The sequence below is a fragment of the Panthera leo genome, chromosome D4 (assembly GCF_018350215.1).
Source record: "Panthera leo isolate Ple1 chromosome D4, P.leo_Ple1_pat1.1, whole genome shotgun sequence".
In the NCBI taxonomy this organism is placed as follows: domain Eukaryota; kingdom Metazoa; phylum Chordata; class Mammalia; order Carnivora; family Felidae; genus Panthera; species Panthera leo.
This window is the reverse complement of record NC_056691.1, coordinates 25,722,233-25,736,513: the sequence shown is the minus strand read 5'-3', so window position 1 is coordinate 25,736,513 and position 14,281 is coordinate 25,722,233. Positions and strand designations below refer to the sequence as shown.

Sequence of the window (14,281 nt, the reverse complement as noted above, 5' to 3'; positions counted from 1 at the left end):
TAAGCATCTCAAGTGCTCAGAGCCAATCTAAGAAACAGCGACTGATTGCCACTCACCGAAAGATGTTCCCGACCGCTTTTGTCCGCCACATCTGTGGAAGGGATTTCGTTACTTCTGTTCGTGGTGTCCCCAATGTCATTTGCTGCAGTCCCATAATCTTAAATTGGAGAAATGGGAAAGAGAAGGAACCATGAAGTTGTCACTAGGCTACCAACAAACATGAGGTCACAGTATGACCCAGAAAAATGAAGCAAGACAAATCATAAACATAAGATTCCAAGCCACTGTCAGCCGGCTGGGGGATAGGGTCGTGGGGGGGCAGTGCACGGAACATGACCCAGCTCTTGGGTTAAAGCCACCGTAGTGCTGGGATTGCATGATGCTCACATTTTACACAACCCAGATCTTTCCATCACTGGTTTGACAGTCAAATTCTAAACCAGGTTTAGGGTTTTATTTTGTAGGTAAGAATATACCCTTTTTTTTATGAAGCATAGAATATAGATATGAAAAGGAATCGATCATCAAAGAGTCATACATTTATTGATCTGGAAGGGTCTTCAAATATGGAATCTAACTGTCAGCTTTATGGCCAAAGAAAGTCATCTGAGCAGTTAAATGACCAGTCTAAGGTCAACTGGCAAGAAGGTGGCAGAACCTCAACAGGAACCAGCCTTGACATCAGCAAACACTGATTCCAGGGAACATGCACCTTATTTGGGTAATAGGCAACCACGCAAGTCGGGCTATGGACTGACTGAGCATTGACGTGAACTTGGGTACATGTAAGAACTTTTGTGAAAAGGTCTCACTGGGGACGCCTGGGTGGCTGAGTCGTTTACGTGTCTGACTTCAGCTCAGGTCATGATCTTGTGGTCCGTGAGTTTGAGCCCTGCACCAGGCTCTGAGCTGACAGCTCAGAGCCTGGAGCCTGCTTCCGATTCTGTGTCTCCCTCTGTCTCTGCCCCTCCCCCACTTACACTCTGTCTCTGTCTCTATCTCTCAAAAATGAATAAATGTTAAAAAAATTTTTTAAATAAAAAAAAAGGTGTGAACTGTCCACATTTCAGTTTCAGAATTAATAGATAGGGAACTGCACCAACAATGTTTAGCATTGTGAGAATATGTCCTCACATCACCATGTCTCAAATGTCATTGCCATCTTCTGAATCAATTTTAGTCTAAACAGATCAGGATGGAAATAAACAATTGGTTGTGTTGTGTTTGTGTGTGTGTGTGTTTGTGTGTGGGGGGGGGGTTAGTGAAAGTTTTTATTAGTAATATTACATGTAAAGAGTCATAAACATTTTTGATAAACTTACTGCAAATAATGTTGCTTATCAACGTTTGGTATTTTTATTCTAAACAGATCTGGTGACTGCAATTTCCATCTTACACAAACAACCTCATTAAGTCAGCCCCAGCCACACTTTCCTAGGGAGAACTATCATGCTGGCCTTGGGGCAATAAATTTAAATTATATTTTGATTAGCCGAGTGTTCCTTTGAATGTGAATAAAAAAGTAACAGAAAAAGCATTTATTTTCTGCTTGCTGTTCCAGTCTTACTCCAAAACTACTATTACCATTTTCATTTTAAATAGACTAGAACATTAATTTCTACCAAACACTAAGAGATATCATCTATTTGCTAATTTTTGACCTCTTTATATTCTAATGAGCCACTCATACAAAATCAAATCATTAAAGTCTCTATAGTTTGATATCATGATATTTTTTGGCCCAAAGATCCAAAGTGGGACCTGAAGCCAATGGGAAGATAGCATTTTTAAAAGTCTTGAACTTACTGGAAAGGAGTCCAAAACATTATTTTAAAATGTAAAATCACAATTCAAATATACCTCTCTGTGATACAATTTGAGATACTCTTTCTTTAAACTGAATGGGGACAAATAAAAACAAAAATATGCAAATCATCTGCACAAAATCATCTGAACAACAACTTGAAGGAAATACAGTTTAACATGCATAAAACAGGTAAAGATAATATGATTCCCTAATTAAAATAAGCTCAAGTTAAATACACACACGTAACAAACATACAAATATAGAATCACTTTACAGAATAAAATGTCAATGTGTACATAAAACTAAAGAATGGAATATTGAATATTTAATGACATTTTAACCAAGGTAACTTTTAATCAGTCTTAAATTTTGAGACAAGTCTTGAAATTGAGCTTGCCACTTCCCCCAAACAGAGGCAAGGCCTCCTGGTCATGAGGGAGGTCTGGAAATCTGTTAAAGATGGATTTTTCACCCCTAGTCAAACATCCTTGGCATCCCATTAAATAGCAAAGTACAGAGGAGATATCCAGCTAAAAGCTAATGCAGTCCACCTTCTAGATTCTCCCTTTCCACATTCCTAACAGAACCCCATTTTATTCAAGGCTTCACTGACATTCTCTGAGGAAGCTGGTCTAAACTTCAGGGATGGCTCCAGTTAGCCAAGGGTTAACCATTCCCTCTTAGCAGCAATGGAGGCAAGAATGGACCATGACCCACTGGGTCGTGAATCAGATTCAAGGAGGACTGACGGAGATTTCTGGGAAAGGTCCCTTTCTTCTGGAATGCTTTCAGAAGCTCTTCCATTGCTCCCAACAATGCGAGCAACAGCGGCCCCTCTGCCGGCATCATCTTAAAACCATGAGGGAAACCAGCCTTCCGTGACGTGGGCACAGTGTGCAGGGGGGGTGTAAAGATGAAAAAACTTGGGTACCTGATGACATGGTTGAGCTGCTGATTTAACCAAACCTAAAAACATGCCCTACTTTTGAGGTTCCTGTTTGTGAGCCAAACTTCCTTATTATACAAGAAACATAATTCTGAATTGGGTTTACTGTCAGAGCCAGAAACTGATACACCTCCCTTTTCTTGGTAGTCATGGCTTTTAAACAGGTAATTAGTTCCCAATTATAGAAACAAAATGTCTGTTACAGTGGAATGGATTCACTACTTCCAAGAACAGAGCATGAGAGAGAAAATGCTATTTACAAGCACTGTAAATATCAAGGGAAAACAGCCATCAATATTGAATGATTTTTGAAATATTGTGGCCTATGTAATGCTTGAAGTGTATATTTAACTGAGCTTAAAGGTCCTCTTTTAGTTGATTCATTTCATCTCAGACAAACATTTTGAAAAAAATACAAAATAAAGACAACAGGATAGCTACCTTCATAAATTACATCAGGATAATTTGGGTTGGCACCTAAAAGGCAAAACAAAGCAAAGATTCATAAGTATGCATTCAGAGTTAATATTAAGTATACCCACTAAAATGGGTTAAATATATATCGAGGATTTTACAGTTGAATAGGTTGTTTTATAGGATGGGTACACAAAACCTGAAACTCTTGGTTGGCTCCTTGTTAGTTGTTTCCCTCCCCAGTCCCCAAAGCCCCCATCCCTTCAAAACAAGAAAAGAAAAGAAATCACTATAGCTGGACAAACTTCAGCGATCAATGCGTGATGACCGTTTCTATTATACCATTGGCCATTTTAACTGCATTTCTGGTACTTTTTTTCATTCCAGGGACAGACCATCTCCACACCATGTTCCACAACAAAAGATAAAGCCTCTGGTGGTTTGGGTGTTACTTGCAAAGTGTATTTTGGAAGGTCTATTTGCTTTCACAAACATGTTATTAACCAGCCTGAAATAATGATACTAATGCACGGTTTTGCTCTCTACTTGGTGTTGGGGGTGGGGGGGAGGCGGTTGCCAAGGCTTAATAAATAAACCTTTTCTTTGCCTTTAATATAACACAGAAAAATATATATACTTTCTCTATTGAAATGATTTATGTGTAAGAGATCACAAATAAATGTTACGTTTGTTATGTCAGGGACAAATGCAAAAGCATAGCCACTGAATTTGGGGGTGGGGGGGAGATTCTTTAGGCACCAAGACGATAGGAATACTCAGTTTTAAAATATTCCCGTGAAAATTTGCAAAAACGTGTTCATTTTTTTTTTAATCTACATCAACAGGAACTGGTGACAAAACAAGCTGTTCCTTACTCTCCAATCGGAACGAACTGGGTCTCTACATGAAAGCCTACTTGGAAATAAAATTAAAACTTGATACAACCTTTACGTGATTAGGAAATAAATTTCCAATTCTACTTCCTCTCCTTTTAGTCTTCACGTACTTACTTGTAAACTATAAAGCTTATTCAGGTCTCATTTCATTTCTAAACCCTTAGCAGAAAAATATCATTTCAGATAAAGGGAAACTTGAGCCAATTTTCTGTTCGTGTATTCCCTAGGAAATAATCATAAGTTTGTCTAAATGAAGAAGCAGATAAACACGGCCCTAACATTCAAATCAGAATTTCAACACAGTTCAGCTCACAGAATCTGTAGTTTAGCAGGGGAAACACCAAGTAGATGGTTGTGCACGTCAAGTCAGGGATGCTACATACTGCTGAGCATTCCATGCTTGGCATAACTCTAGGGGGCGCCATTTAGACTGTACTCTATGTGAACCGAAATTGTGCAGCGCACAACCAGTGCCACATAGGAGTTGGCCCTGCGTCAATACGTGCAAAGTCATCGATTCCAGTATATTTCAATAGTATTTTGAGTTTCGGTATCTCCAACACCACTTCAAAGTAGTCTTGAGTTACAATTTGTTAATATGTATTGTCAGAATTGTTTGTAGTGGATATGCTCTTCCTGAGAAGGGCCTTGAAGGCTGCCTTGCAATTTGAGGGATAATTCGGTGGATAAAGCAGCATAAAATCCCAGTGGTGGCCCTGGTGATGTCATATGCAGGGCACCCACCCACCTGCAGAAATCCTTTCCCTTTGCAAAGTCCTGGGAACAAAGGGTGTCCTATCGCTGTGACTATTGCATACCCCTACTGAAGGAAAGGTTATGTAATCCCAAGTGAGCAAGTCATTCTTTGAACTGCTCGTTAATCCATTGCTTAAGAAGATCCCACTCTGTGCCCTCAATATACAGGTCTGCACCCGCAAGGGTACCTGTCCACCAGAGTCCACACTCGCCTTCTAGACCTCACTTCAGGACCCAGGACCCAGATTTCCTTCCCCGCACACCACACACACACACGCTTCCTAGGACTAGCTAGCTTTTTCCCCGCATCTGTCAGCCCACAGGTGGCCACACCATCAGTCTGAGCACCTTCTGACCCAAGACCCAGGAGAGGGGTGAGGGCCGAGCAAGGGCAGGTGAGCTGAGGTGTCCATGTGCACCCTCTTTGCCTCTCATCTACCTCTCACCATACAATCGGAGGCACAGGGCAGGGGCTATGACCAGGAACCAGCTCTACCAAAACCACTACGTTCCAGCATGGAAGCCCAAGAATCAGGGAGAATTTGATCCTCAAACCTACCCTTCCAGGTCATTATAAACATGTATTTTCCAAGGTAGATAGATAGAACCTATTTGATTTAGCAATTCATTAACTTGACTCATATTTTTAAAGTTATTGAATGCAAGTATACAGACTTTCATTTGTACTACATTGACCCACCATCTCAGACTCTCTGAGACTGAGGACATAGTTTGTCCAAGAATGGGGGCTTTCCCCAGACAAAGGACTTTTGGTGTAAAAACTAGGAGTAGTCAGTCACCCCGATTTGTCCTCAGGTTCTCAGGGACCCCACAGAGACCACCTTCCTTTACACATGCAATCCCGTAAGAAAGTAAAAAGACTGAGGATTCAGAGTCAGATTTATCTAGACCACACATTGGAAGGGCTGCAGGGACTGTGACTGATACACAGGTGTAATCAGCCTTGTCAGAGAAAGGGAACCCCCCTATTACTCACACAAGGCCCCCAGGAACATCCAGAACATCAGATCAAGTCAAGGCAGCAGATATCAGGTATAGAAAAAGGATCTGGGATGGGCTCAAAAGTAAACAAGTTAGCCCATAACCTGGAAAACTGATCTTTTTCCAGACTTAGAATTCATATTGGTGGATGCCTTTCCTACCAAGTTCACCAGCAAAACCGTTAGGTCACATGTACACTGTCAGAAGACTACTATATTTTCCTAACTTCATTTTTTCGAGATGTGTGAGAAGTACTGTCACTTTCCTTTCATTGTCAGGAATACTCAAATTTAGCGCAAGATTACAAAACTCACGGGAAGACAATGTGGGAGGAACAATAAGGTGTTCCCCCTCCCCCCCGCCGCCCCGCCAACCATACCATACTGTGTCTGATGAAGGTCCACTCGCTACAATAAAGAAATGTCTCTGTGCACAAAGGTTTAAGAAGCCGGTGCCTGGGAAGATACACAGACCTAAAGTTTATGAAAAACAAGGGTCACGGCACTCCAGCTAATCCCAGCTCATCAAACACAGAATTTTGCTTCTAGCAACTTCTCAGTCAAGTTAACCTCCTGTCGTGTTTATACTCCAATTGTAGGGCAGTTGTTAACATGATGTTAAATGCAGACACGGGACAAAGTCACCGCTTCCTTCTTAGACTTCTGGCAATGGTCATATTGGGAAAATATCCTGCCATGTTTAAGTCTAATTTCTAAGGGGCTTAAATATGTTCATTATATATCATTATGTATAAGGGTAAAAATGCCTGTTTGAGATATTCAGGACTAAAAGGTAGATGAGGAAAGGCAAACAAAAGCTGGCCCAGAGAGAGTGAATGACTGGTGAATGAGTAATGTGCTTGCTTACACGGGGCATCTGAGCAGAGTTCTGCTTCCTTGAATGCCATCCCCGTAGCTCGTCAAGCAAGAAATCTCAGATTTAGGCAGCAGGAGGCGGCATTAAACCCTAAAGCTTCATGTTGAAAACCACCGGAATAAAATATGGGAATTTCCAGAAAAAATAAATAAATAAATAAGGAAACTCAGGGACTCCATCAGCCCCACTCCATTCCAGACAAGCAGCGGGCCCACTTTCTACCCCTGCCCCCGCCCCCCCCCCCCCCCCCCCGGCTGGCTCCAGTGTGGAAACAGCAGCTACTCCCCAGCCCAAAGAAGGTGCACGCCAGGCACAAATGGTTGCTTGTCTCATGTTCCGAGTCCATTTGCTGAAGAGTTTGTGGAGTGTCGGCAGGCGCTACACTCATTTGTGCTTGGCCCTTGACCTAAGGCGTGTTGTCAGGATTTGGGGACCACTACTAACAGGTGCAGCCCGAAGCACTCCCAGTGAAAACCCTGGGGACTGTCCTGTGGCCACACGCACTCCAGACAGAGCTCCAGATGGCGCGTGTGATGTCTGCACCTCCACAAGACAGACCTCAGGGACGTTAAAGGTTTCTAAGCATGGATGATACTGTCACTTTCTCCCCAACAATATCAAACCAAAGCCCCTCACCATCCTCCATGCTAAACTGCTTTTAAAGAGAGGGCTTTGGAGCTTCTATCTTCTAATCTGTTACAGCTCATGAGTAAATCTTCTGACTCCATGTAAGTCTTTATGAGTGAAACTCCACGGCTTTTTAACTGTTAAGACTCCACTATTAAAGGAAAAGCACACATGTAGGATAAAAAAAAATTGTGGAAGGGCAGGTAGGCTTCCCTTTCCATCCCACTGCAAAGATGAAAGTAATGATGGAGGCCAGGAGACACATCTGTTTCCTTCCTTTCAGCGTTCAGTTTCTCTCTAATGTCTTAAAAAAAAAGAGAGACTTCTCTCTCAAATCTATTTTCAGACTCTGCTTAGTGTGATCGTGAAAAATATTTCAAAGAATTTCATACGATAAAGAAATAGCAAATGATTCATTCTTTTCAAATCAACTGTCCCGTCCTTGGTTTGTCAACAGTGTTGTCTAACTCGTGGAAGTCCCTCCTTCTGACTTCCAGATACCTCTCCTCTTCCTTTTCTGAACGGCAGGGCCCCAACACACTAGGGGTTCGGATGTCCAGGTTTCATTTTTGGCTGAACCACTAACGTGCTATGCAGCATCAGGGGGTCTCTTCACTTTTCCTGTGACAAAGGAATGTTCCATACCTCAGGAGAGGATAACAGCATTGGCTCTGGCAACCCGTCAGGAGCTTTGGGAAGCATAATTAATTAACGTTAGTACTCTTGAGACCTAAAGAACTATTTAAGTATAAATCTTAATTATCACGATTAAGAGCCTATAGCCAAACCATAGTCTTCTCGGTTATTTAAGACAGAAAAGCAGGTCAAACTTTCCTTCCCTTCCGCTCCCAGGACAAGAAACGGGTCCCGACAAAGGGCCAGAGAGCGAGTCGTGGGGGGGGCTTTATATTTTCTTAAAGTGTAACATTTAGAGAAATTTCCTCTCCCTACATTCTTTGGCCCAAGTACACCAAATCTAAATCTGCCAGTTTGGGGGCAACTCTAAGTACTGCAGAGAGCTCCAGTTCATCCAGACGTCATGAATCTCTTGATAAAACAGCACGAATGAGAAGCTGTGGGGAAAAATCTTCCAATATTTATAGTTTGCTCCCGACGCACACTGTGCATAGGAGGCAAGTGCTCCCGAATTAGGAAGCATAAGTCACTCACTCCCACTGCTTGTGTGAATGAGCATTCTTGAGCTGTGACATTCTTCCTGAATGAGTGGGCCACAGAGACACTCTTTATGTACTGCCTGAAGAATGGGAAGCTTTAGAGCACGGGTATTTTATCACCCAGTGCTCGGGCTAGGCTTGTGCCAAGACTAAAGTATTAATCACTCGGGGGAGATTTCGATAAAAGAATCTACCCTTGAACAATCAACGTGTTCATGATGATGGAAATAGCCGACCTTGAAAATTCTTGAAACTCATGCCGGCTGATCCCAAGACGCTGGCGAAGGCCCCACATTTCTTCCTGGTGACACTCACAAGAGATCTCTCTGCCATTAATTTCTGGTCACGGTTCTACTTGAAAAGACACACTCACCACTTTAACCTTCACCCAGTCTCCACGCACACCTTCGTGTTCCCGAGAAGGCTTTTCCAAGAACAGCCATGTAGTGGATCAATTTCATCTTAGGTAAGTCTTATTTCTGTCCTATCGGCTAACTAGGATACAGCAGAATTTTGGGAGACTCCCCAGAGAGTCCCGCGTTCCCTCTATGAGTGCCGCACCAGGTTTCTCCTTTATCCAGTCTCCCTAAGCCTCCTGAAGCCAACACATTGAATTCATCCTACCTTTTGCCAAACCCAATTAGAGTGCATCTCTGTGCACAAACTCTTCTGTATTTTTATCATTATTACTCGTCGATATCCACAAGGAGTCAGTGCAGCCTTCTTGGCAGATGCCTATGCGGTCCTTCCAGTGGTTTCCCCCAGGTTCCGCAGGGCAGAAGGGAACCCCCCTCACTAGGCAAAGTGTGGTCCGGGACCTGCAGCATCAGCTGGGAGGTGGTCAGAAATACAAAATCTGAGACCCTTCCCCAAATTCATGAGATCATAATCTGTGTTTTAGCAGGATCTCCAGGAGAGCTGTATGCTCACTTAAGTTTGAGAAGCCCTGATTTATAACTCCATGAGAAGTTTGGCTGAAGTCAAAAGACCTCAGTGGGCATAGAGGATGGCCATTTTACAATGAAACATAAAGCAAACCTAAAAAATAGCTAGATACCCAAACACCGAGGGGGGTGGGTACTCTCTGGCAGTGACCGCAATAAACATTAGGGGTGAGGGCAGGAGACGTCTTGTCCCCATGGCATACCTCTGAGGGGGAAGGAACTTGGACACCAGAAGGAGCTTACATTTTCCTACCCTCTCCAGGAACCAAACTGTGACTTAGTTTTCTCCTTAGAACGCCAAGTCTAGAAAGTTCGTGTAGTCAAGTGCCAAAGTCTTGAGGTCTTCTCTGGGCAAGCCTGAGCCTCTGGGTAAGGGAGGACAAAGCAGTGCTGAGAGAAAAGAGGTTCTGGGTAGAAAGTTTCTCCCTAATGCCGCAGAGGACAAACACAAAGCGAAGTGAGGAATGGGTACGTTGTTAGTTACCTGCTCAGTGCCCACTAAAGAGAGAATAACACTGCAGAACTCACAAAGGAGATGAATGAAAGCTGGACCCATGTCCTTTGAAACCTCTGCTTCACACTGAGACTTTTGAGGTCCCAAAGAAGACAGAGGTGCTCATTCAGGACTTACACAGAAGTTTCCACATAGCCATGGGGCCTCCACCACAGCACTCTGAGAACCCAAACCGGGTTCCCTGCAGCCAGAAGGCTCTGAGGCCAAGTACCTGCCTCCTACCAGAGAAGGTGAAAGCAACCAATGGAGGCAGGGTGCAGGTGGCATTTGCGTTCAACCTCTACTGCCGGAGGTGTCAAGACGAGGGACCACGAGGGCTCCCCATGGACCAGACAGAGGTGGCGTGAGAGAATGTCTGTCCTGACAACAGCCCCCTGGAGGAGCAGAGGGATCTCAGCAGCACGAAGCTGCATTCCTGGGTTCTGAGGAAGGAGACGCTTCCACCAGCTGGAATAGAGACATGTTTGCTTCCTGTCACGGACTCCCTGGAGAGAGGCCCACAGAGACAGGAATCACCAAGATCCCACAAAAAGATCCAGGAAGGTCTGTGAATCAGCGCTGAACACACGCCCTGAGCACACCTGCCTGCCACCTGTCCCCCGTGCCCACTCCCTTCCACTCAGGTAACAGAGGGCCTGAATTCTGCTTAGCCAGCTCTGCAATCTCCCTCCCGCACCCCATCCCCGCCTCCCCACCCCCTCACTCCCCACCCCACCCCCACCCCTGGCCACACACACATCGTGCTGGCCTGGACTGGACTTAACTCAAGTCCAGAGTTTTGACTTCTAACTCAGATAGGACATGCTATTTCTCAATTGAGATTTTTGCCTGCAATCTAAAGTGACCAAAGGATTGTCTGTTACTCAACAATGAGCAGAAAAATCTCACTTGGGTCAGGGCTCTCACCAGACCATTTTCACCTTTGGTTGCACACTGGAGTCACTGAGGATCTTAAAAACAGAAAATGTGAAAGCCTGAGCCTCATCCGGGAGCCACTGAATCAGAATTACTGGAGGTGGACCCTAGAAATGTGTTAAATAATGAAATCACAATTAAAACTCCCCAGCTGATTCTAATGCACAACAGGGAGCCGGGCCCTAGTGTTCAGGAGCCAGAAAAGATTATTCTTAGTGAATAAATAAATGTTCCAGGGACAATGGAAAATAAAAACGAAATAAAATTAGTTTGATTGTTATAAGCCGCGTTCCTCGCGTGCTGGAAAAGATAAACGCTATCGTTCCCTAAATTTCATTTGGAAACTACAAGTTGAATTTTGTGCTTTAAACGTAACCCAAAACTGACCTGAGTGGAGTTCACTTCTAACCGTGGGATCCAAAATGATCAATCTGGTGTCTGGAGTTTGGGAAAGTCTTTCCTCCCTTTCTCAGTCACTGGCCAGGTTGCCAGTGATGAACAGATGGGAAGGCACCGGCTTTGTGTCTGGGGCCCTGCTGATACCCGAAGGTCTGAGAACACCTGTCCTTCCTCGTTAGCACCCTGGTTGGGTCTGGTATCGGAGTCTGCAAGGTCCCGTCACTCTGGAGAGACACTGTAGGGCGATCTTTACCGACGGCCTCACACCCTGCGGGTGGCACCCTCTTGACCTGGCTGATGCTGGCTCCAGGTCTCTGCCCATCCTTTCTCCAAGCAGAAAGCAGGAGAGTGTCTCCCACCGCATCCACGGTTTCCATTGCAGGCGGTAATAAAGGCCATCGGGGCTGTAACTACATTCTTCACCAAAAAGCTCACCAACTTTTTGCTTTAGGGACTTTTTTTCTTTGTCTTTCTCTCTCTCTCTCTTTTTTTTTTTTTTTTTTTTGAGTTTATTTATTTATTTTGAGGGAGAGAGAGTGGGAGAGGGGCAGAGAGGGAGGAAGAGAATTCCAAGCAGGCACCGTGCTGTCAGCGCAGAGCCCGACATGGCTCTAACTCATGACCGTGAGATCATGACCCGAGCCGGTATTGAGAGTTGGATGCTCAACCGACTGAGCCATCCAGGTGCCCCTCTTTGTTTTTATTTCTGTTTTCATTTCTTTCAACTCTCTTCACTTTCTATCTGTAAATAGACAGTGAATTCCTTTGCAAGGTGACTACTCCACAAAAGTCCCAGTTCTGAGCTGAGCTGCCATTTTAATTCTCCTGGCTGCATATGGAAGAGTAACCCTACTTCACTGATCCCAGGCTGCCAGCTTCCTCATAAGCCAGTTAACTTGCAATGCAAAAAACAAAATGGAAAAAGAAAAGAAAGAGAAAAGCATCTCATCCAAAAAGAAAGAAAGAAAGAAAGAAAGAAAGAAAGAAAGAAAGAAAGAAAGAAAAACTGTAGCCGAAACATCTTATCAAAAAGAGTTGTAAAGGGGCGCCTGAGTGGCTCAGTTGGTTGGGCGACCGACTTCAGCTCAGGCCATGATCTCATGGTTGGTGAGTTTGAGCCCCGCGTCGGGCTCTGTGCTGACAGCTCAGAGCCTGCTTTGGATTCTGTGTCTCCCTCTCTGCCCCTCCCCCACTCATGCTGTCTCTCTCTGTCCCAGAAATAAACATAAAAAAAAAAAAAAAAAAAAAAAAGAGTTGTAAAAAAGTAAACTTCTTACCAATTACTATGTGACAACAACAGAAATACTGAAATACTGAAGGAATATAGACCTACACTTGACTTGTCATCCTAAACTTGTAGACTTTAGGCCGGCAGGGAAATATATATAGATTTGTTATTTGTTTATTTTTCTTTAGTTTTAAAGGAGGGTAAGAGGGAAAGGAAGCAATTCTTTAAAAGGCCATTATCTGTATGCTATGGTTCCAAATCTCATAAATACCAAAGATTCTATCACACAAGCCAAGTGAGGTCAATCTCTAATTGGTCACACTGGTTTATGACCCACTAGGGCCATTTATATCCACTATCACCCTGGACCAAGGCTCTTTTATTTCCATTTCATTTATTACTCCCTGATAGCTGGTCCTTGAGTAAATACTTAAAGAGGAAAAAAATCATTTCTAAAAGCAGATATCTCTATTTTAAAGACTTGACCAAAACAAGTAAACAAACAAGGAGGAGAGAACAAACATCTTTATAAAATTAACCTCAACTTTTATTTTTGATCAGTGATTATTTCCTTTAAAGGGAGTATTTGAGACACTAAGTTATTCTTGTACCAGAAATCACTTCTTTCCTATCATTAGTGAAGTTAAAACTAACAAAAGCGATCCATAAAAAGGAGGCCACATGGATGAGAAGAGTTAAGCTCTACCAAAGACTGGCACCATACAGAAATGTTCCAAAGAAAAATACATCAAACCTCTATGTTAAATACAAGTTACTGGCTTCCCCCTGGAAGAACTGAGCATATATATCAAAGCACACAAACCACTTCTAAAACTTTCCAATGCCAGACCCTCACCCTGAATCAAGTTCACCTCCCAACGGTTTCAAAAGGCAGCTGCTGGCAAAATTCAAATCAAGTCTGAAGGTTAGTGAATAGTAATGTGCCAACGTCGGTTTCTTACTTTTGACAAACATACCACGGTAATGAGAGATGTTCACGACAGTAACAACTGGGTGAGAGGTGTCCAAAGACTCCGTATTGTCTTTGCAACTTTTCTGTACATCGAAAATGACTCATCAATAAAATGTTTATTGAAAAACAAACATAAAGCAAGGGTCCCCAAGCAGAATCCCTGGATTTAACGATAAGGCTATATTCCCCGAAACACACAGGAAGAAAGAGAGTAATCTAGAGATTTACTACAGCAAATGTAGCCAAGCAGCTCAACTCTCAATTAAGAGGAAGATTTAATGGAAAAGACAACTGCCAGGGGTGTCTGGGTAAGGCATCCAAACACAGCTTGTTTTATGTGTTCCTGAAAGGCTGTTTGTAAATCAAACTCACATAATTCAAATAACATTTTGAACATGCTAAGGAAGTTTGTGCACTTAAAAAGCTATTTAATACACACCAGTGTAATGACAGACTTATTATGTAATGGGCACTAACTACATTCTCACTACTTGCTGAAGGGGGCTCCGTATGCATCATCTCTGTCCGTGGGACTGCCCTCTGGGTCCCACAAGCACATGCTGCCCACTCAGCCCCTGCCCCACGGGCCGCCACACTGCCGTCTTCCCTTCCCACTGCCAAGCCATCTTTGTGTGGCCCTCACGAACTGAGAATTATTACAGCGAATTCTACTCATGTACAGGTCCCAATGTCCAAACAGGCCTCTGCCTCCACAGTATCATCCAGTATCTGGGCAACAAGACCCAACAAGTAAGAATACTCCACCGGACAACAGCATCAGAAGCAGATGAATGCACGGCAATTGTCCC

The 14,281-nt window shown here is 43.5% G+C and overlaps 1 protein-coding gene across 3 annotated transcripts in view; it reads right to left on the bottom strand.

Moving 5' to 3' along the window:
- NTRK2 (neurotrophic receptor tyrosine kinase 2) overlaps positions 1–14,281 on the bottom strand; it is a 331,708-nt gene that overhangs the window by 264,484 nt on the left and 52,943 nt on the right. For all 3 annotated transcript variants that reach the window (XM_042912832.1, XM_042912833.1, XM_042912834.1), the window contains exons 9-10: positions 3,195–3,230; positions 57–157 (exon numbers count right to left, since the gene is read on the bottom strand). In XM_042912832.1, coding sequence (XP_042768766.1) covers positions 57–157; positions 3,195–3,230 — 137 coding nt within the window. The remainder of the gene's footprint in view (positions 1–56; positions 158–3,194; positions 3,231–14,281) is intronic.